The sequence below is a fragment of the Anolis sagrei genome, chromosome 10 (genome assembly GCF_037176765.1).
Source record: "Anolis sagrei isolate rAnoSag1 chromosome 10, rAnoSag1.mat, whole genome shotgun sequence".
Taxonomy (NCBI): Eukaryota; Metazoa; Chordata; class Lepidosauria; order Squamata; family Dactyloidae; genus Anolis; species Anolis sagrei.
This window is the reverse complement of record NC_090030.1, coordinates 19,925,344-19,946,822: the sequence shown is the minus strand read 5'-3', so window position 1 is coordinate 19,946,822 and position 21,479 is coordinate 19,925,344. Positions and strand designations below refer to the sequence as shown.

General features: G+C 44.2%; 1 protein-coding gene across 1 annotated transcript; it reads left to right on the top strand.

The window, feature by feature from the left end:
• Positions 1–55: 55 nt before the first annotated feature.
• On the top strand, positions 56–18,506 carry LOC132762918 (nuclear pore glycoprotein p62). Its single transcript, XM_060756166.2, is given in 14 exon segments — positions 56–107; positions 4,973–5,112; positions 5,114–5,343; positions 7,601–8,010; positions 8,127–8,225; positions 11,264–11,401; positions 11,617–11,718; positions 13,657–13,759; positions 14,041–14,185; positions 14,923–14,972; positions 15,219–15,353; positions 15,657–15,768; positions 16,036–16,102; positions 18,315–18,506. Coding segments are annotated over 13 exon segments (1,791 nt in total). The 5' UTR covers positions 56–107; positions 4,973–5,004; the 3' UTR covers positions 18,407–18,506.
• Positions 18,507–21,479: the final 2,973 nt, after the last annotated feature.

Sequence of the window (21,479 nt, the reverse complement as noted above, 5' to 3'; positions counted from 1 at the left end):
CGCCGCCCAATCGCCGCCCGGCTTATCTCCGCCCCGCCCACTCTCAGCGCGTAGGCGCGGAAGGAGTGCGTCACAGATTCGCGCGAAGGAAGAGAGAAGCATCGCAGGTGAGTCTGGACCCGGCGGGGCCTTTTTGACGCATCGCCACTCCCATCATCCCCTGGCCCGCGGGATGATGCCGGAAAAATGTAGCCTCTCTTTGCTTGAGAGTGGTTCTTAAAAAGAGGCCTAGTTCTATACCCCGTGGTATATAATAATACTAATTGGTGGGGACAAGGGACAGGGACTTCTCTGTGGTGGCCCCTCGACTCTGGAACTCACTCCCCAAGGATATCAGGCAGGCCCTGATGTTAGCAGTCTTTAGGAGGAGCTTGAAAACGTGGTTGTTCCAGTGTGCCTTTCCAGAATAGGAAACCACAAGCACTTTGTCCCAAATCCACTTTACTGGAGATTTAGGTCTGTCCGCATGCCCTACCTATTCGCCAAAATACCTATACATTTTACCCGGCCATGCCCATATTATTATTATTAATTCAGACTAATTCAACCAGAGAAGTCAGCCATAGCAGAGCACCTGATGAACCAACCTGGACACAGCATATTATTTGAGAACACAGAAATGCTGGAACACTCTACTAACTACCATATCAGAATATATAGAGAAGCCATAGAAATCCAAATTCATGTGGACAGTTTCAACAGAAAGGAAGGAATCATGAAAATGAACAAAATCTGGCTACCAGTATTGAAAAAGTTCTAAAATCAGGACAGTAAATAAAGAACAGCACCCTGAAAACAGGAATTCCAGACAGGAATAACAGAATTAAAGAGTTGGAAGAGACCTCATGGGCCATCCAGTCCAACTCCCTGCCAAGAAGCAGGAAAATTTCATTCAAATCACCCCTGAGAGATGGCCATCCAGCCTCTAGTTAAAAGCTTCCAAAGAAGGAGCCTCCGCCACACTCCAGGGCAGAGAGTTCCACTGCTGAATGGCTCTCACAGTCAGGATCAATCGGGGCCAGCTAACACCTCCCAACAAAGGATCCCCCAAGCAGGAAGCAACCAGGCTTTGAAACTGCAAGGCCATTCAGTGCTAATCAGGCTGGCCAGTTGCAACATGCACACTTGTCTTAAACAGACAAGAGTTCTTTCTCCCACCCTGGACATTATTCCACAGATAACCCCATTTTCCTAGTTCCAACAGACCTTAGAATCCTAGAGTTGGAAGAGACCTCATGGGCCATCCAGTCCAATCCCATTCTCCCAAGAAGCAGGAAAATTGCATTCAAAGCACCCCCGACAGATGACCATCCAGCCTCTGTTTAAAAGCTTCCAAGGAAGGAGCCTCTACCACACTCCAGGGCAGAGAGTTCCACTGCTGAACAGCTCTCACAGTCAGGAAGTTCTTCCTAATGTTCAGATGGAATCTCCTTTCTTGTAGTTTGAAGCCATTGTTCCGCATCCTAGTCTCCAGGGCAGCAGAAAACAAGCTTGCTCCCTCCTCCCTATGACTTCCTCTTGCGTATTTATACATGGCTATCATGTCTCCTCTAAGCCTTCTCTTCTTCAGGCTAAACATGCAAAACTCTTTAAGCTGCTCCTCATAGGGCTTGTTCTCCAGACACTTGAACATTTTAGTTGCCCTCCTCTGGACACATTCCAGCTTGTCAATATCTGAGGATGCCTGCCATAGATGTGGGTGAAACATCAGGAGAAAATGCTTCTGGAATATGGCCATACAGCCCAGAAAACTCACAGCAACCCAGTTTTAAAAGCTGTTTGCTCACAGTTTATGCATAATCTCACTCAGGTTCAGCTTCTTAAGGTAAGTGAAAGAGAAATAGATTTCTCCACAGTTCCAAGGAGGCACGAAGTACTGCCACTTTCCCATCCTATTTCCTCAATGGCAAATTGTCAGAAAGGAAAGGTCAAGTGGGCCAAACACTGTGCAGACACAGAGAGAATAACAGGAGTGTATTCAGGGCCCAGGAAGAGGAGGGTGTAAACAAACATGGAAACAGGAAGTCAGCTCTCAGCAACAACCACCAGAGGGTTCAGCTTGCAAAGGTAGCTCTCTCTCCAACAGAAGGGGGCCATCCATGAGCTGCACATCAACTTTGGGTTTACTTTGTGGGAACTTGGTATTGGAGAAACTGGGCTGATCCCAGTTTCTCCAGTGGGTTCAGCACCTTGGCCATCAGGCCTTTTGGGGACCCAGAGTTCTTTCTCCCACCCTGGACATTCCACAGATATATAATCTGCACTTGCCAGGTTTCCAACAGACACCTCAACCTCTGAGGATGCCTGCCATAGATGTGGGTGAAACATCAGGAGAGAATGCTTCAGGAACATGGCCATACAGCCCAAGAAACCCATAGTAACCCATTGATTCCAGCCATGAAAGCCTTCGACAACACAATAATAATACTTTATTTTTAACCTGCCCTTTCTCCCCGAGGGGACTCTACTCATCTTCCAAAGACAAAGATGGCAAACGTTCAATGCCATGTGCAGTGATAGAAATAGAGATAAAACAGAAACAAACAGTTTAAAAATAAGCCAATAAAACAATCTAGATCAAAACATGTAGTCGATCAACCTCATAGATAACACAATAGTCTGATAAAATAGGTATAAAAATATAAAAATAGATACATTTGAGAACATGGCTCTCTAATAAGGTAATATAATCTTTGTCAGCATCGTGAGGCATGATAAAAGCAATAAAAGCTAATCATCTTCCTCTCCAAAGGACAATGTGTAAAAGTATGTTTTTAATTGCTTCTTAAAGGAGAGGAGTGAGAGGGAGTTCCAGAGGGAGGGTGTGGTCATGGAGAAGGTCCTCTCTCTCATCCACACCAAGTTGTGCTTGAAACAGTTGGGACCACAGTGCCTGTGTTGGTTCACATGTGGAGATACGATTAGTTAATAGCCTGGACCTGAACCATAATACGCTACACCTTAAAGCCTTCTTGACTTGATATACATATTAAGATACAGGAGTTAAAAGACAATGTGGACAAACCAAACTTAGAATAATTGAATAATAGAGTTGGAGAGAGAGACCACGTGGGCCATCTAGTCCACCCCCTGTTTAGGCTTCCATACAGGCCCTATTTTCCAGGATCTGAGCCCAGGCTTCCTGCTTATCCCAGATTATCTGGCAGTGCAGACTCATATAATCCCCTTTAAAGCAGACATGTACTTAATGGAACTTAAAAGAAATGGGAGTATCAAGTGGAGTCCACGACATGCGAGTGTAGAGAGGAGCAGACCACAGACCACTGACAACAATGCAGTCTGAGCCCCACCACATGCACAATGGACGACAGCAACACCAAAATATAATATAGCATATTGTATATACATATAATATTTGTAATATTATAATGTAATACAATACAATACTAGTAATAATAATACAATATTATAATTAGAATTATATATTTACATTACATGTAATATTACTACTAATATTACAATATAATGGTATAGTGCAATATAGTAATATATAATACTGATATTGTACTATGCTAATAATATAATATATTGTATGAAAATATATATTGTAAGACGCTCTGAGTCCCTTTCGGGGGGAGGGGGCGGCATATAAATGCCGTAAATAAGTATAATAAATATATAAAGGCACTCCAAGTGGTCAGCTTCTAGTCAAAGGAAATTTAGTACAATGCCACGTTTTTAACATTGTGGTATTTTATACATTATAACTCTCTCCACAATTTGCTTTTGACACGATAAGTAATTGTGAAGTGATTATAAGTGCAGTGCTTGCACACTGCACTTATTTTAAAATCTGACAAGCCACCTGTCACATCAGCACTTTTAATCTGTACCCATTACTTTTGGCCCGGCCCCAGTTTTATTGTGTTTTGATGTATTGTTTTATTGCTCTGTTGTTTTTGATATTGCTTTAATTGTTTTGATTTGCTTTGAGTTGTGTATTTGCTATGCTATGTTTTGAGGCCTTGGCCTTTGTAAGCCGCATCGAGTCCTTCGGGAGATGCTAGTGGGGTACAAATAAAGTTAATAATAATAATTATAAGTAATATCATCAGTTGGGAGCCCCCCAGCACCAACTGCTACTCTGAGATCAGAATGAAGAGAGGGGCCAGGAAGGCAGTTCCATCTTGTCTCCTGCACTGTGCATATAATATAATATAATATAATATAATATAATATAATATAATATAATATAATATAATATAATATTTATAATATTATAATGTAATACAATATACTACTACTACTACTAATAATAAAATGATATTATAATTAAATATTTTATATTAAATGTAATATTACTAATAATATTACAGTATAATGTTATAGTACAATGTAATATATAATATTAATATTGTGCTATGATAATAATAATATATTGTATTTACTTTTTATTTGTAAGCTGCTCTGAGTCCCCATCAGGGTGAGAAGGGTGGCATATAAATGCCGCAAATAAATAAATAAATAAATGAGTGAAATGTTGGTTTTTGTGTGTGTCAAGAGCGACTTGAGAAACGCAAGTCGCTTCTGGTGTGAGGGAATTGGCCATCTGCAAGGATGTTGTCCAAGGGATGCCCGGATGTTTTACCATCCTGTGGGAGGTTTCTCTTACGTCCCTGCATGAGAAGCAGGCACTGACAGACAGGAGCTCACCATGCTCCTCAGATTTGAACTGCTGACTTTTTAGTCAGCAGTCTTGCTGGCACAAGGGTTTAACCCACTGCACCACTGGGGGCTCCAATTGATATGGTAAAGAGACTTTTATGGACACCTGTGTTACTTTCACTGTATTATGTATACTTTGCAAAGGTAGCACTGTGTTTTTTCTTTGATGTTTTTCTGGTTGCTTGAAGGTTCCAGTTAAGTGAGAGTCTGCTGTGTGGGGTTTGGGTGGGAGGGAGTGTTGCTGTGAATCTTGGGGGCTGCCTTCATCCTTTCCCTTCCTTTCCAGGCCCGGTGGCAGCGTCTGTTTCTTCCTTCGGCATGAACCAGTTCAACTTTGCGACCCCAGGGGCCCCTGGCTCCTCCTCCTCTGGAGGGGGTGGGTTCATTTTCGGGACTCCCAAGACGGTGCCCAGCAGTGGGGCCCCCCCCAGGGGGCTTCTCCTTCTCTTCGGCCACCTCTGGAACAACAGGGGCAGGAGGGGCCTTCAGCTTTGGGAACCCGGCTCCCGCAGCAGGCACCCAGCCAGCCGGCCTCTTCTCCTTCGCCCCCGCAGCCACCTCCTCCTCCACCCCAGCCCAGACCTTCAGCTTCGGGACCCCTGCTGCTGCTCCTGCTCCTCCTGCGGCCACTCCTGCCGGAAGCATCTTCGCCTTGGGGTGAGGCCCCTGTCTGTCAGGAAATCGTAGAATAAAATCATAGAGTTGGAAGAGATCATATGGGCCTTAACGTCAGGGGAAACCTTTACCAAGGGAAACCCAGAGATTTAGCACAGCTGGTAAATCATCAGCAATTATAAGATCTATCAACCAAAAGGTTGCAAGTTCGAAGCCACGGGTTGGCGTGAGCTGCCAACTGTCAGCCTAGCTCATTGTTTACCTAAGCAATTCAAAAACAGCTTTAGCTGTGATTAGAGGAATTAGGGACCACTAAATAGGGGGGGGGGGGGAGGAGGTGTTTTACGACACCATAAAGAAAGAAGATCAGAAAATGCTGGGCGACCAAAAGGAAGGAGGAAGTCCTGACGGCTCTTCTTCATAGAGGAAAGAGCAGCAGCACCCCCTGGACTTGAGCCCAACCTTTCATGCACTGCCTTCTGTTCTGTCTGTCTGTGTATTGTCTACACCAGGGGTCCTCAAACTTTTTAAACAGAGGGCCAGGTCACAGTCCCTCAAATTGTTGGAGGGCCAGATTATAATTTGCAAAAAGCATGAATGAATTCCTGTGCACACTGCATTATTGTATTGTTTTAAAGTGGTTTTTGTAGTCCAAAAACCACTTTAAAACAATACAATAATTAAAATGAAGAACAATTTTAACAAATATAAACTTATTAGTATTTCAATGGGAAGTGTGTACCTGCTTTTGGCTGATGAGATAGGGTTGTTAATGTTGTTGTGTGCTTTCAAGTCATTTCAGACTTAGGTTGACCCTGAGCGAGGGCCGGGTAAATGACCTTGGAGGGCTGTATCTGGCCCCCAGGCCTTAGTTTGAGGACCTCTGATCTATACAAAGCAGCATTGAATGTTTGCCGTGTATGTGTACTGTGATCCGCCCCGAGTCCCCTTCGGGGTGAAAAAGGGAGAATATAAATAAAGTGTTATTATTATATTATTATTAAAGGGAGGAAGGAAGTTGAAGAGCGGGAGAAGAGACAATTGTCAGTGTATGAAGTTATTATTAATACATCTATTTCTTCATATCAGTTACAATTACAAGTATTACCTAAAATACCAAAGAATTCATGTATCCCCCATATCAAAGAGTAATATGGTCACTAAATGTTAAGTTCAATAGTCATATCTGGCCAGAGTGTTCCATGCCTTCGTCACCTCCAGATTAGACTACTGTAATGCACTCTACGTGGGGCTGCCCTTGAAAATGGCCCGGAAATTCCAACTGGTTCAACGGGTGGCAGCCAGACTGTTAACTGGTGCTCCTTACAGGGAGAGGTCAACCCTTCTGTTTAAGGAGCTCCACTGGCTGCCGTTCATTTTCCGGTCCCAATACAAGGTGCAGGTGCTTACCTACAAAGCCCTAAACGGTTTGGGACCCGCCTACCTACGTGACCGCATTTTGGTGTACAAACCCACGCGATCTCTTCGATCGGGGAGGCCCTGCTCGCGATCCCATCTGCATCGCAAGCGCAATTGGTGGGGACAAGGGACAGGGACTTCTCTGTGGTGGCCCCTCGACTCTGGAACTCACTCCCCAAGGATATCAGGCAGGCCCCGACGTTGGCAGTCTTTAGGAGGAGCTTGAAAATGTGGCTGTTTCAGTGTGCCTTCCCAGAATAGGAAACCGCAAGCACTTTGTCCCAAATGCACTTTACTGGAAATTTAGGTCTGTCCGCATGCCCTACCTATTCGCCAAAATACCTATACATTTTACCTGGTCATGCCCAGCTTTTTAAAAAATTTAACCATTACATCTGGCCCTGACATTGGTTTTAATTGTGTCGTGTTTATTGTTAATGTTTACTGTTTGATTTTTATTTACTGCTGTATTGTTGTTATCTTTTATTGTTGTATTGGGCCTCGGCCTATTGTAAGCCGCACCGAGTCCTTTGGGAGATGGTTGTTGTTGTTCATTCGTTCAGTCGTCTCCGACTCTTCGTGACCTCATGGACCAGCCCACGCCAGAGCTCCCTGTCGGCCGTCACCACCCCCAGCTCCTTCAAGGTCAGTCCAGTCACTTCAAGGATGCCATCCATCCATCTTGCCCTTGGTTGGCCCCTCTTCCTTTTGCCTTCCACTTTCCCCGGCATAATGGTCTTCTCTAGGCTTTGCTTTGGGAGATGGTAGCGGGGTATAAATAAAGGATTATTATTATTATTATTATTATTATTATTATTATTATTATTATTATTATTATCTTTATTGAATATTATCCCGCGGTCTTTTTCTTTTTCTTCAGGGGAAATGCTCCCAAACTGAACCTGGGCACAACACAGGCAACTGGCATCATGGGAGGCTTTGGCATCAGCAGCGGCAGCAGTGGTGGGCTGGCCAGCTCTATCCCAAGCAGTGCCCCAGCCACCCAGCCGGCCCCTCCCTCAGGCTTTGTTTTTGGCTCCTCCACTGGTAGCCAGGCCACCACCGCAGCAGCAGCAGGAGGAGGAGGAGGAGGAGGAGGGTTCAGCTTCAGCAGCATGGGCACCACTCAGCCAACGGCCACTGGGTTCAGCCTTGGCTCGACAGCAAATGCGGTGCAGCCGACACCAGCTACCGGGATAACATTTGGATTAGCACCAGCCAGCAGCGCTGCCCCCACAGCAGCCGCATCCCAGCCTGCGACAGTCTTCAGCCTTGGGACCCAATCCACAGGTGGGAGGCCACTTTCCTTGGGGAAGTCCAGCTAGAGGGGGCCCTCCTGTTGTGGAAAGAGGAGAAAGGCGGCAGGCTGGGGGAGCCATCCCTGGCTAATTAATTTTTCCTTCCAGGCTCTGGGTTTGGCTTGCTGACCTCCTCCGCTGCCCCTGCTGCCTCCACAGGATCCATCGCTCAGGCGCCAACTCTGTCTTTTGGAGCTAAGCTTGGAGGTAGGTTGGGCTTGTGGATGGATAATAGAATAACTTGGGCAAGTGGGCCCTCTCCATAAATGTACAGCAGAGAAACTTATTAACATGTGGCCCACCCATTGTTATTGTGCTTATTAGAGTGTTAATTTATGACTGTGTTTATATATATTTTCTTTTTTCTTGATGTAATTTGATGATGTTTATTGTTTATGCTCTGGTTTTATTTTGTTGTAATATGTTGTCCGGGCTTGGCCCCATGTAAGCCGCTCCGAGTCCCCATTGGGGAGATGGTATTTATTTGTCGTGTCAGGGCAACCAGTCAATTATATTACATTTCTAACAGAACAAAGCAAACAAACAGACAAAATACAAAATTTGTGAGTTTGGTAGTTGATTAAATATCCTTTGACCAGTAGCTGGCCACTTGGAGTGCTTCTGGTGTTGCTGCTAGAAGGTCCTCCATTGTGCATGTAGCAGGGCTCAGGTTGCATTGCAGCAGGTGGTCTGTGGTTTGCTCCTCTCCACACTCGCATGTCGAGGATTCCACTTTGTAGCCCCATTTCTTGAGGTTGGCTCTGCATCTTGTGGTGCCAGAGCACAATCTGTTCAGCGCCTTCTAAGTTGCCCAGTCCTCTGTGTGCCCAGGGGGGAGTCTCTCATTTGGTATCAGCCATTAATTGAGGTTCTGGGTTTGAGCCTGGCACTTTTGGACTCTCGCTTGCTGAGGTGTTCCAGCAAGTGTCTCTGTAGATCTTAGAAAACTATTTCTAGATTTAAATCGTTGACGTGCTGGCTGATACCCAAATGGGTATAAATAAAATTTATTATTATTAACAGCAGCATGACCCAGCACCAGTAGCCAAACATAGATAGATAGATAGATAGATAGATAGATATGTTTTATTGATTGGCCTATTGGCCGTATCAAAACATTTAACACATAACACAATTAACACATAGTCATACATAGTAGCCAAACATGATAATAAGAACAAAAACACACAGGCCAATGTTATCTCTTCCATAGGTGGCTTTTCTTTGTAGTAAAATAATATGGTCGCACTATTTACAAGAACAACACAATAAAGTTCTTTACACTTCCTTCTTTGCTTCCACGCTGCATTCTCATGCAGATAAACAGCTTCGCTCTCACAGGGCCTCTTCTCACACTGCACCTACACGAGAGCTTTACACAGTAGCAGCCTTCACTGGAGTTTCACACATGAGCTTTACACACAAGGCCTTCAACCTGGGGCCTCCTCTCGCCGGAGCTTCTCACACTAAGCCTATTCATTTTGAGGCCTACCTCACACTGAGGCCTTTCTCCCACTGAGGTCTTCTCACAGTGAGGGCTCTCTCAGACTGAGGTGAACTAACACTGAGGTCTTTTTCATACTGAGGCCTTCTAACACACTGAATCCCTTCTTCCACAGAGACCTCTCACAGACTGAGCGCTACTAAGCTTATATTGAACTGCAGCTTTTGCTGAGTCATTGCATCCATTTAACCCTTTCAGTGCTTGACTCAAATTTTTTGTCATTAAAAATACCTAGTTAATTTTTAATATTTCTGACATAACTTTATTGTCATTGTATAACGGAATTAAAGGCCATCCCCAATCACATTATATATGTAGAATTACAATACCAAACACCCATCCTTCCACATTTTGGACTGGGGGGGGGGGGGTTCTGACCGACAGGGTGGTTTCCTGAGATGACTCCAAAATAATGATTGATAATATTATAATGTAATACAATATACTACTACTACTAATAAAATAATATTATAATTATATATTTTATATTAAATGTAATATTACTAATAACATTACAGTATAATGTTATAATGGCGACAATTTTTATGCTTATATTTTGTTAATCTTATGGTTATGTTGTTTTTACTTTGTATGTTTTGTGATTTTACCTGGGAACCGCTCTGAGTCCCCTCGGGGAGATGGAGCAGTATATAAATAATAATAATAATTATTATTATTGTACAATGTATTCTATGTATATATAAATGCTCTGTGCAAAAGAACCAATGAATGAAATGACATGAAATTTGGCAACAAAAGTCTCACTCAAAAAATTATGATTTTGTCATTTGGGAGTTGTAGTTGCTGGGATTTATAGTTCACCTACAATCAAAGAGCATTCTGAACTCCATCAACGATGGAATTGAACAAAACTTGGCACACAGAACTCCTATGACCAGCAGAAAATATTGGAAGGGTTTGGTGGGCATTGACCTTTAGTTTGGGAGTTGTAGTTCACCTTCATCCAGAGAGCGCTGTGGACTCAAACAATGATGGATCCGGACTAAACTTGGCACAAGCACTCAATACACCCAAATATGAACACAGATGGAGTTTGGGGAAAATAGACCTTGACATTTGGGAGTTGTAGTCTTTGGGATATACAGTTCACCTACAATCAAAGAGCATTCTGAACCCCACGAACGACAGAATCCCACACTGAACCCCCATAACCAACAGAAAATACTTAAGGCCATCCAATCCATCTCCCTTCGTCAGGGCAAGAAAACGTAATCAAAGTCCTCCTGACAAAGAGCCATCCAGCCATAGATATAGATAGATAGATAGATAGATAGATAGATAGATAGATAGATAGAGATAATGATTCACACACACACAGATATAGTATAGATTTGAAAGAGACCCTTAAAGAAGGACAATTATATGTTGCATGTTCCAGGCTGGGCAAACCAGATAATCTCCACATCAACACTGACAAAGACACAGCAAGAAATACTGTTTACCCACAAGCATAAATAAATTACATATATTATTATAAACCAACACTTTCTCATGACTTTATTTTCCAGATCAACAGACTAGGCCACGGCAACGCATGACAGGGGACAGCTAGTATATAATATTAATATTGTGCTATGATAATAATATAATATATTGTATTTACTTTTTACTTGTAAGCTGCTCTGAGTTCTCTTCGGGGTGAGAAGGGCGGCATATATATGTCGTAAATAAATAAATAAAATAAAATAAGACACCTAAATATATGCCCTCTGCCTCACAGGTACCACAGCAGCCACCACAGCTACTGCCACCACAACTGTGAATCCCCTTACTGGTGGCACATCTGGTCCCACTCTGTTTGCCTCCATCGCAGCCTCCTCCCAGGCAGCAACGACTTCTGCTCCAGTTAGCCTCTTGCGTAAGTGATGGGGGGGGGGGGCTGGTTCTCATTGGGTCCTGGGTCCTTCAGGCCAGAATTGGGCCGGAGGTGGGGTGGAAGAGCTCTGACATTCAGAAGATTCACCGTCATGCCTACAGTGCTCCTCTGCCTTAAACATAAGCATCTCAGTACATGTCAGACTTTTTGAAATCTCTGTGTCACATAATTTAGTCAAATCTTAACTCTCTTTGCAGTTGGCACCTCTTCCGCTGGGACAACGGCCCCCACTCTTGATTTGGGGTTTGGCTTAAAGGTTCCTGGAACGACAACGGCAGCGACTGCCCCCAGCATAACTAGTAAGGACTGGGAGACAAGGTGGGCTGTTAGGGAGGGGTGCTTCCTTTCACCAGCCCTTGAGCAAAGCGTTTTGGATGCTGTACACACCCACACACGCTGGTTATTGCCATCCCCATTAAATTTTGCACCAGTTCCCCTGAAAGTAGCTCACAATGGCTTACCAGAGAGCTGATCAGCAAAACCCATAAATCTGGGAGTATGGATTTTATTTCAGAAGCAGAAGTAGTGTTGTAATTCCTAGACTGAGAATACTGTGGGTGGCACAGGTTTGGCTCTAGGATAGTGGTTCTCAACCTTTCTAATGCCACAACCCCTTAATACAGTTCCTCATGTTGGGTGGTGGTGACCCCCAACCATAACATTATTTTTGATGCTACTTCATAACTGTAATTTTGCTACTGCTATGAACTGAAATGTAAATATCTGATATACAGGATGCATTTTCATTCACTGGACCACATTTGGCACAAATACCCAATGCACCCAAATTTGATTACTGTTGGGGGTTGTGAGGGGTTGATTTTGTCATTTGGGAGTTGTAGTTTCTGGGATTTATAGTTAACCTACAATCAAAGAGCATTCTAAACTCCACCAACAATGAAATTGAACCAAACTTGGCACACAAAACTCCCATCACCAACAGAAAATACTGGAAGGGTTTGGTGGGCATTGACCTTGAGTTTAGGAGTTGTAGTTCACCTACATTCAGAGAATGCACTGTGGACTCAAACAATGATGGATCTGGGACAACTTTGGCACAAATATTCAATATGCCCAAATGTGAACACTGGTGGAGTTTGGGGAAAATAGACCTTGACATTTGGGAGTTTGTTTGTTTTTTGTCATGTCAGGAGCGACTTGAGAAACTGCAAGTCGCTTCTGGTGTGAGAGAATTGGCCGTCTGCAAGGATGTTGCCCAGGGGACGCCCAGATGATTTGATGTTTTTATCATCCTTGTGGGAGGCTTCTCTTATGTCCCCGCATGAGGAGCTGGAGCTGATAGAAGGAGCTCATCTGCCTCTCCCCGGATTCGAACCTGCGACCTGTCGGTCTTCAGTCCTGCTGGCACAGGGGTTTAACCCACTGCGCCACTGCGGGCTCTATTTGGGAGTTGTAGTTGCTGGGATTTATAGTTCACCTACAACCAAAGAGCATTCTGAACTCCACCAATGATGGAATTGAACCAATCTTGGCACCCAGAACTCCCATGACCAACACAAAATACTGGAAGGGTTTGATGGGCATTGACCTTGACTTTTGGAGTTGTAGTTCACCCACATCCAGAGAGCACTGTGGACTTAAACAATGATGGATCTGAACCAAACCAGTACCAAAAATGTGAACATTAGTGGAGTTTGGGGAAATAGATCTTGACATTTTGGAGTTGTAGTTGCTGAGATTTATAATTCATCTACAATCTAAGAGCATCTTGAACCCCACCATTGATAGAATTGGGTCAAACTTCCCACACAGAACCCCCACGCCCAACAGAAATTACTTGAAGGATTGGGAGGGATTGACAGAAATTTAGGAGAGATGTAATTCACCTACCTTCAGAGAGCACTGTGAACCGAAATGACTGGATCTGGACTAAATTTGGCACAAGTACCAAATTTGAATACTGATGTGGTTGGGAAGGGGATTGATTTTGTCATTTGGGAGTTGTAGTTGCTGGCAAAAGGGTTCCTAAGACCATCAAATCATACATGTTTTCTGATGGTCTTTAGCAACCCCACTGAAACCCCCCTTGCAACCCCCCCACCAAGAAGTCCTGACCCCCAGGCTGAGAAATGGCGCTCTAGGAGATGGTAAATCGGGGCACCGTTCGGCCCAAAGCGGGTCAGGCAGCCTTCTGGCACTCTTCTTCTTGGGTCATCCTTGACCATCCAGGCCCCTTTCTATCCTCATCTGATGGAGGAGCATTTTCTCTCCAACAGGTACAGCCTCTGCACCCAGTACAGGATTCATGTTGAACCTAAAGCCAATGGCCCCAACCGCTACTGTGGCCTCCACGTCCACTGTGGCCACCACCACAGTTGTGTAAGTCCAGCAGGATCTTGTGACATTCTATTTTAATTCTGTGTTTAAGGTTTGTATATTTTTAGGATTTAAGTTGTATTGTATTGGTTTTATTGTAAGCCGCTTTGAGTCTATTTTTAGAGAGAAAAAGCAGGATACAAACAATAACAACATGCTAGGGGTCAAGGCTGTTGTGGACCATGCTTTGGCACCCCAGGCAGGCCTGGCTCTGACTTGACTATGTCCAAGGATGCTGCCCTTTGCCCCTGCCTCCTCTCATGGGACTTCCTCTCACCTTCTAGGGCTCCCCCTGTTATGACCTATGCTCAGCTGGAGAGCCTGATTAACAAGTGGAGCCTGGAGCTGGAGGACCAGGAGAAGCACTTCCTGCAGCAGGCCACCCAAGTCAACGCCTGGGACCGGACCCTTATTGAGAATGGGGAAAAGGTACTTTGAGTATTTTGCCTGATTTATTTATTTATTTATAGTATTTATATTCCTCCCTTCTCACTTGGCAGGGGACTCAGGGCAGATTACAATTCATATATACGTTTGTTTATTTATTTACTAGCCCTCCCCTGCCACGTGTTGCTGTGGCCCAGTCTGTGTATATGTGTTTTGTGTGTGTATATATTTGCGTTTGCATGCATATACATATATATGTGTGTGTATATATATATTTGTGTATTGGTATGTTTATATGTGTACATGCATATTGTGGATATGTGTGTGCTTGTCCATATACATATTTGTGTGTGCTCGATTCTGGCCACAGGGGGAGCTGCCGCTTCACCGCCCATTGTGACACTGAGTCCTTCGATGGAGTACTTCCTCATTCTTCTGCATGTTGTTGGAAGTTTTTATGGCATCGTAAATTAGTTAAATTAGCCTCCCCACATAATGTGGTACCTAAATTTCCTACTTGACAGATGCAACTAGTTTTTTGGCTGCATAGGTCAACAGCAAGCTAGACAAATAGCCGGAAACTCACTCCAACCCGGGTTGTCTTCGAACTCATGACCTCTCGGTCAGTAGTGATTTAATGCAGTTAGCTCTCAGCAACTCTCCTGTCCTTCTGTGCAGTATTCTCCCTTCTGCAAGTTTTTACTTTCTTTTTCTGCTCTTCCCTGTTGAGGAGATGCTGCCATTGCCAGGCTAGCCATTCCTTCATGTGTCTCTTACAGATAACGTCTTTGCACAGAGAAGTGGAGAAAGTCAAGCTGGATCAGAAGAGGTCAGTTGCCGGGGTGTGTGAAATGAAGGCTTGAGAGGAGTGTTGAGCTGGCTGGCTGTGGGTCTGTCTGGCAGGGAGGGAGGGAGAGATGGACGTCGGCACTGTTAGGTGAAAACTACCCTAAATATAAAGCAGAGCATCCAAAAACAAAGAGGACACTTCAAGTTGAGCTTCAGCTCATTAGCGAGCAGAGCGTGAAGTGCCGTGTGATGTGGCTGACTCCTTCCTTCCTTTCGTACGGTCCAGGCTGGATCAAGAACTGGATTTCATTCTGTCCCAGCAAAAGGAGCTGGAGGACTTGTTGGTCCCTCTGGAGGAGTCTGTGAAGGAGCAAAGTGGGACCATCTACCTGCAGCATGCAGATGAGGAGCGGGAGAAGACGTAAGCCGGGGCCCAGCGGGCACAGAGGGAGCCTCTGTCCTTCCCCAGATGGACACAGCTCCGTATCCAAATGTGTGGGTCTCATGCCCATATATGGTAGTGGGGTTCTGCTCACACTCCTGAATAGAGAGAGATCAGGCTTGGAGGTTGTTCTGCCCAGCCCCTCCATTGGATAGGGCACTCCATTCCTCATTCAAAGCAGGACAGGCAGGCCTCTATCTGCTCCCCATTTCTGCAAAAAGGCACAGCTTCTGGGAAGAGGGGAGTCCCTGTTCTGTCGGTCACTGCCTGCTGCGGTTGTAGGTACAAGCTGGCGGAGAACATTGATGCCCAGCTGAAACGCATGGCGCAAGACCTGAAGGACATCATTGAGCACCTGAACACCTCGGGGGGCCCTGCTGACACCAGTGACCCAGTGAGTGAGCGCTCTGTTCTGGGTAGGCTTGGATAGCTACAAAATGGGTTTAAGGCTTTTAACTGCTTGTTTTTCATACTGTTCTTGTGTAATTCCATTTTAAGGTTTGTATATTTTTAGCTGTTAATTGTATTGTGTTTTTTGTGAAGCCAGGCCCCACTGGGGCTGGGGGGCTGAGGCTTTGCAGGCCTTCTCTCGTCTTGGGCATCTTTCTTCTTCTTCTTCCCCCAAAGTGACCCTCTGTTCTCCTCTTCCTCCCTCTGCCAGCTCCAGCAGATCTGCAAAATTCTCAATGCTCACATGGACTCACTCCAGTGGATCGATCAGAATTCAGGTAGGAGCCCTCTGCACTGTTTCTTGTGAACCAATAGCATGGAATAGAATAGAATAACTCTTATTGCCATTATATAACAAAATTAAATGCCATCCCCAATACATGTTATGTAGAATTATTTATTTATTTGCGGCATTTATATGCCTCCCTTCTCACCCCGAAAGGGACTCAGAGCGGCTTACAAGATATATATACATACATTATATTAAATTATTAGCATAGTATAATATATGTGTGTGTATATACTACACCATTATATTGTAATATTATTAGTAATATTACATGTAATATAAATATATATAATTATAATATTGTATTATTAGTAGTATTGTATTGTATTACATTATATTATAAATATTATATATATATGCAATATATTATATTCTATTATATGCATTATATTATATATTATAAATATATATATTATAATATTATAAATATATATATTATATATTATAATATAAAATATATATTATATATTATATTTATTATATATGAAACAAAACAGCCATGCTTCCACATCCTAATCACTATTGCACATAATCTAATGCCAGATTAGTATGAAACCGTAGAGCTCAATATAATAATAATAATAATAATAATAATAATAATAATAAAAAATAAGCGGTAAATCATCTACTTAGCCAGAAGTTTGGGCTCAGTTAAGGAGAGATTTAAGGACTAGAGCATGTTCAGCAAACATTCAGTATAAATCCCAGAAGTCCTGTTATTCATTATGGCTATAAAACAGCCACAATACAGGGTCTGTCATAGCAGTCCTCATGCCAATATAATCTCCCATGCTGTTTCTGTTTACATCCATTCATTACATTGGCAGAGCCAACACAATCGGTTTGCTGTTTCATTAACTCTGATCCCAAATTTTGAATTATTTTTGTCCTTTCAAAACAACAAGAAGGGGGAGCACTGCTTTTATTTCGAAAGCCTGCTTTAGTACTCCTGTACTTTAAGGCTGCAATGAAAGAATGATCAGTCCTTATGCAACCTATGCTGGAAAAGGGATGTGTTCGACTTGTGATTTTGTGATATGAAATCCAGCATATGTATCTCGTTTGCTGTGTCATACTGTGTTTTTGTGTCAGTAAAATAATAATAACTATTCTTTTATCCCGCCCCGTTCTCCCCAAAGGGACTCAAGGTGGCTTACCTAGGGACCAAGCCCAATATAAACAAAGGTTATAGAGTAACACAATTAAAAACATATAAAAACAATCTATATAAATACAAATGTAATGTTTGTTTGTGGGATTAATGTAACTCAAAAACCACTGGATGAATTGACACCAAATTTGGACACAATACACTTATCAGGCCAACGAGTGACCATCACTCATAAAAACACAGCAGAAGATACTTAAAAAGCCAAAAAACAAACAAAAAAACCATTACAACACATGGGCAAAACCAAATATTTATACACAAACACACATATATACACATATAGACACAAAAAACACATATACATAGATTGGGCCACAGCAACGCATGGCAGGGGTTAGCTAGTCTATATAAATAAAAATGTAATGTTCGTTTGTGGAATTAACATAACTCAAAAACTACTGGACAAATTGACCGCAAATTTGGACACAATACACTTACCAGGCCAACAAGTGACCGTCACTCATAAAAACACTGAAAGACACAGCAAAAGACTTAAAAAACAAAAATACATTGCAATGCATTTGCAAAACCACATATTTATACGCAAACACACATATATACACAAATATATGTGCACACACAACACATATACACAGACTGGGCCACAGCAACGCTTGGCAGGGGACAGCTAGTAAAACCAATAAAATATAGAATATCATAAACATGAACCACACAACAACAAACAACCAATAGCCGAAAAGTGGGCATGTGCAGATTTGAGACTAGTTGGGTAAGACAAGCGCTAGTGCAAACATAAAACTGTAGGGCGGCTGAGGGGGAAAAGGAAAGGGCCTGAGGCTGTTAGGAATTCTGGGAGTTGAAATCCAAAACACCTGGAGGGCCAAAGTTTGCACATGCCTGCTACAGAAGCAGTAGGTTAGATCTGCCTCTCTTCTGGGAAGGGGGCAGAAGGGGCAGCGGGCTTCACCTTCATCCAGAGTCCAAAATGTCCCTCCTCTGTGCCCTTGCACCAGCCCTTATCCAGAGCAGCATGCAACTGATGCGTCCCCTTTGTGTGTTTTGCCTTCAGCGCTGCTGCAGCGAAAAGTGGAGGAGGTGAGCAAAGTGTGCGACGGCCGCCGCAAAGAGCAGGAGCGCAGCTTCCGCATCACATTCGACTGAGACGAGGACCACAGGGCCGCCTCGCCCCTTCTTAAGGATACTCCTCCCTCCTTCCCTGCTTTTGTATGACACAATAAAGGTCTTTTCTAACCCAGAACAACCTGCTGCTGCGTGTGTGTGCGTGTGTTGGGGGGTGGGGGGAGAGCGTCCCAGGCACCTCCTTTGGCCAGAGAATACCTTCTCAGCATGTTTAAGAGCAATTCCTCCCACATAGCAGAGTATTTAATAACACAAGTTTTCCAGGCTGTATGGCCATTTTCCAGAAGCATTCTCTCCTAACGTTTCACCCACATCTATAGCAGGTATTCTCGGAGGTTGTGAGGTCTGTTGGAAAGTGAGTTTCATATACCTCTGGAATAATATCCAGGGTGGGAGAAAGAACTCTTGCCTGCTTGAGGCAAGTGTGGATCTTGCAGTTGGCCGACTTCATTAGCATTGAATAGCCTTGCAGCTTCAAAGCCTGTCTGCTTCCTCTCTTGATTGGTCAGTTGGCCCAGATTGTTTCCTTTCTGGAATTCTGTTTTTGGAGTATTTGTCTTTCTTTACTGTCCTGATTTTTTTAAAAAATACTGGTAAACAGGATTTTAATACTGGTAAACAGGAAATCAGAAGACGCTTACTTCTTGGGTGGAAAGCAATGACCAATCTTGATAAAATCGTAAAGAGTAGAGACATCAGACTGGCAACAAAGATCCGCCTAGTCAAAGCCATGGTATTCCCTGTAGTCACCTACGGATGTGAGAGCTGGACCATAAGGAAGACTGAGCGAAGGAAGAGAGATGCTTTTGAACTGTGGTGTTGGAGGAAAGTTCTGAGAGTGCCTTGGACTGCGAGAAGATCTAACCAGTCCATCCTCCAGGAAATAAAGCCCGACTGCTTATTAGAGGGAAGGATGTTAGAGGCAAAGATGAAGTACTTTGGCCACGTCATGAGAAGAAAGGAAAGCTTGGAGAAGACAATGATGCTGGGGAAAATGGAAGGAAAAAGGAAGAGGGGCCGACCAAGGGCAAGATGGGTGGATGCTATCCTTGAAGGGAGTAGCTTGACCTTGAAGGAGCTGGGGATGGTGATGGTCGACAGGGAGCTCTGGCGTGGGCTGGTCCATTAGGTCATGAGTTGGAAGCGACTGAACAAATGAACAACAAAATAGGTTTTGTTCATTTTCATGCTTTCTTTCGGAGCCCCCGGTGGCGCAGTGGGTTAAACCCCTGTGCCGGCAGGACTGAAGACCGACAGGTCGCAGGTTCGAATCCGGGGAGAGGCGGATGAGTTCCCTCTATCAGCTCCAGCTCCTCATGTGGGGACATGAGAGAAGCCTCCCACAAGGATGATAAAAACATCAAAACATCCAGGCATTCCCTGGGCAACATACTTGAAGATGGCCAATTCTCTCACACCAGAAGCAACTTGCAGTTTCTCCAGTCGCTGCTGACAAGAAAAAAAGCTTTCCTTCTTTCTGTTGACATTGTCCAGATGCTTGTGGAATTCCAGTATTTAAAAACTCTATACCAGGACAGTAAATAAAGAACAACGCCCAGAAAACACGGGAATTCCGGGCAGGAAACAACCAAGGTCAGCTAACACCTGTGATCTTCTGGTCGCTCCTGGAGTGAGAGAATCAGCCGTCTATGAAGACGTTGCCCAGGGGACGCTCGGATGTCTTGCAATCCTGCGAGGAGGCTTCTCTCATGTCCCCCATAGAGTTTCATCTATGCTGATGATCGTGCCATTACTGCTCAAGCAGGGAGCTTTGAGATGGTTGAACAGAAGCTCTCCGAAGCTCTAGGTGCTCTTACTGCCTATTACCAGCTGATCTCTACCCCATCTGAAACAGAGACATGAAACACAGACCTTAAGAACAGACAAGCATCCCGAGCCCTGAGGATGACCTGGGAAGGAATCCCACTGGAACATTGCAGCACACCCAAATACCTGGGAGTTGCCCTGGACCGTGCTCTGACCTACAAGAAGCACTGCCTGAATATTAAGCAAAAGGGGGGCTCTAGAAACAATATCATACGAAAACTGACTGGCACAACCTGGGGATCACAACCAGACACAGTGAAGACATCTGCCCTTGCGCTATGTTACTGTGCTGCTGAGTACGCATGCCCAGTGTGGAAAACATCTCACCACACTAAAACAGTGGATGTGGCTCTTAATGAGACATGCTGCATTATCATGGGGTGTCTGTACCCTACACCACTGGAGAAATTACACTGCTTAGCCAGTATTGCACCACCTGACATCCGCCGGGAAGTAGCAGCCAATAGTGAAAGGACCAAGGCAGTGATATCTCCAGCTCATCCCTTGTTTGGGTATCAGCCAGCATGCCAATGACTTAAATCAAGAAATAGTTTTCTAAGATCTACAGAGACACTCGCTGGAACACCTCAGCAAGCAAGAGTCCAAAAGTGGCAGGCTCAAACCCAGAACCTCAATCAATGGCTGATACCAAATGAGAGATTCCCCGTTGGGCACACAGAAAACTGGGCGACTTGGAAGGCGCTGAACAGACTGCGCTCTGGCACCACGAGATGCAGAGCCAACCTTAAGAAATGGGGCTACAAAGCGGAATCCACAACATGCGAGTGTGGAGAAGAGCAAAACACTGATAACCTGCTGCAATGCAACCTGAGCTGTGCCACATGCACAATGGAGGACCTTCTTGCGGCAACACCAGAGGCACTCCAAGTGGACAGATACTGGTCAAAGGACATTTACCAAGCTTGCAAACTGTGTTATGTTTGTTTGTTAAAAAATACAACACAACTGTTTGGTCTGCTCCTGACACGATAAATAAATAGGTAACACCTCCCAAGGAAGGATCCCCCCCAGGCAGGAAGCAGCCAAGCTTTGAAGCTGCAAGGCTATTCAATGCTAATCAGGCTGGCCAATGGCAACATTCACACTTGCCTCCAACAGACAAGAGTTCTTTCTCCCACCCTGGGCATTCCACAGATATAAAAACCTCACTTGCCTAGTTTCCAACAGACCTCACAACCTCTGAGGATGCCTGCCATAAATGTGGGTGAAATGTCAGGAGAGAATGCTTTATGGAACATAGCCAGAC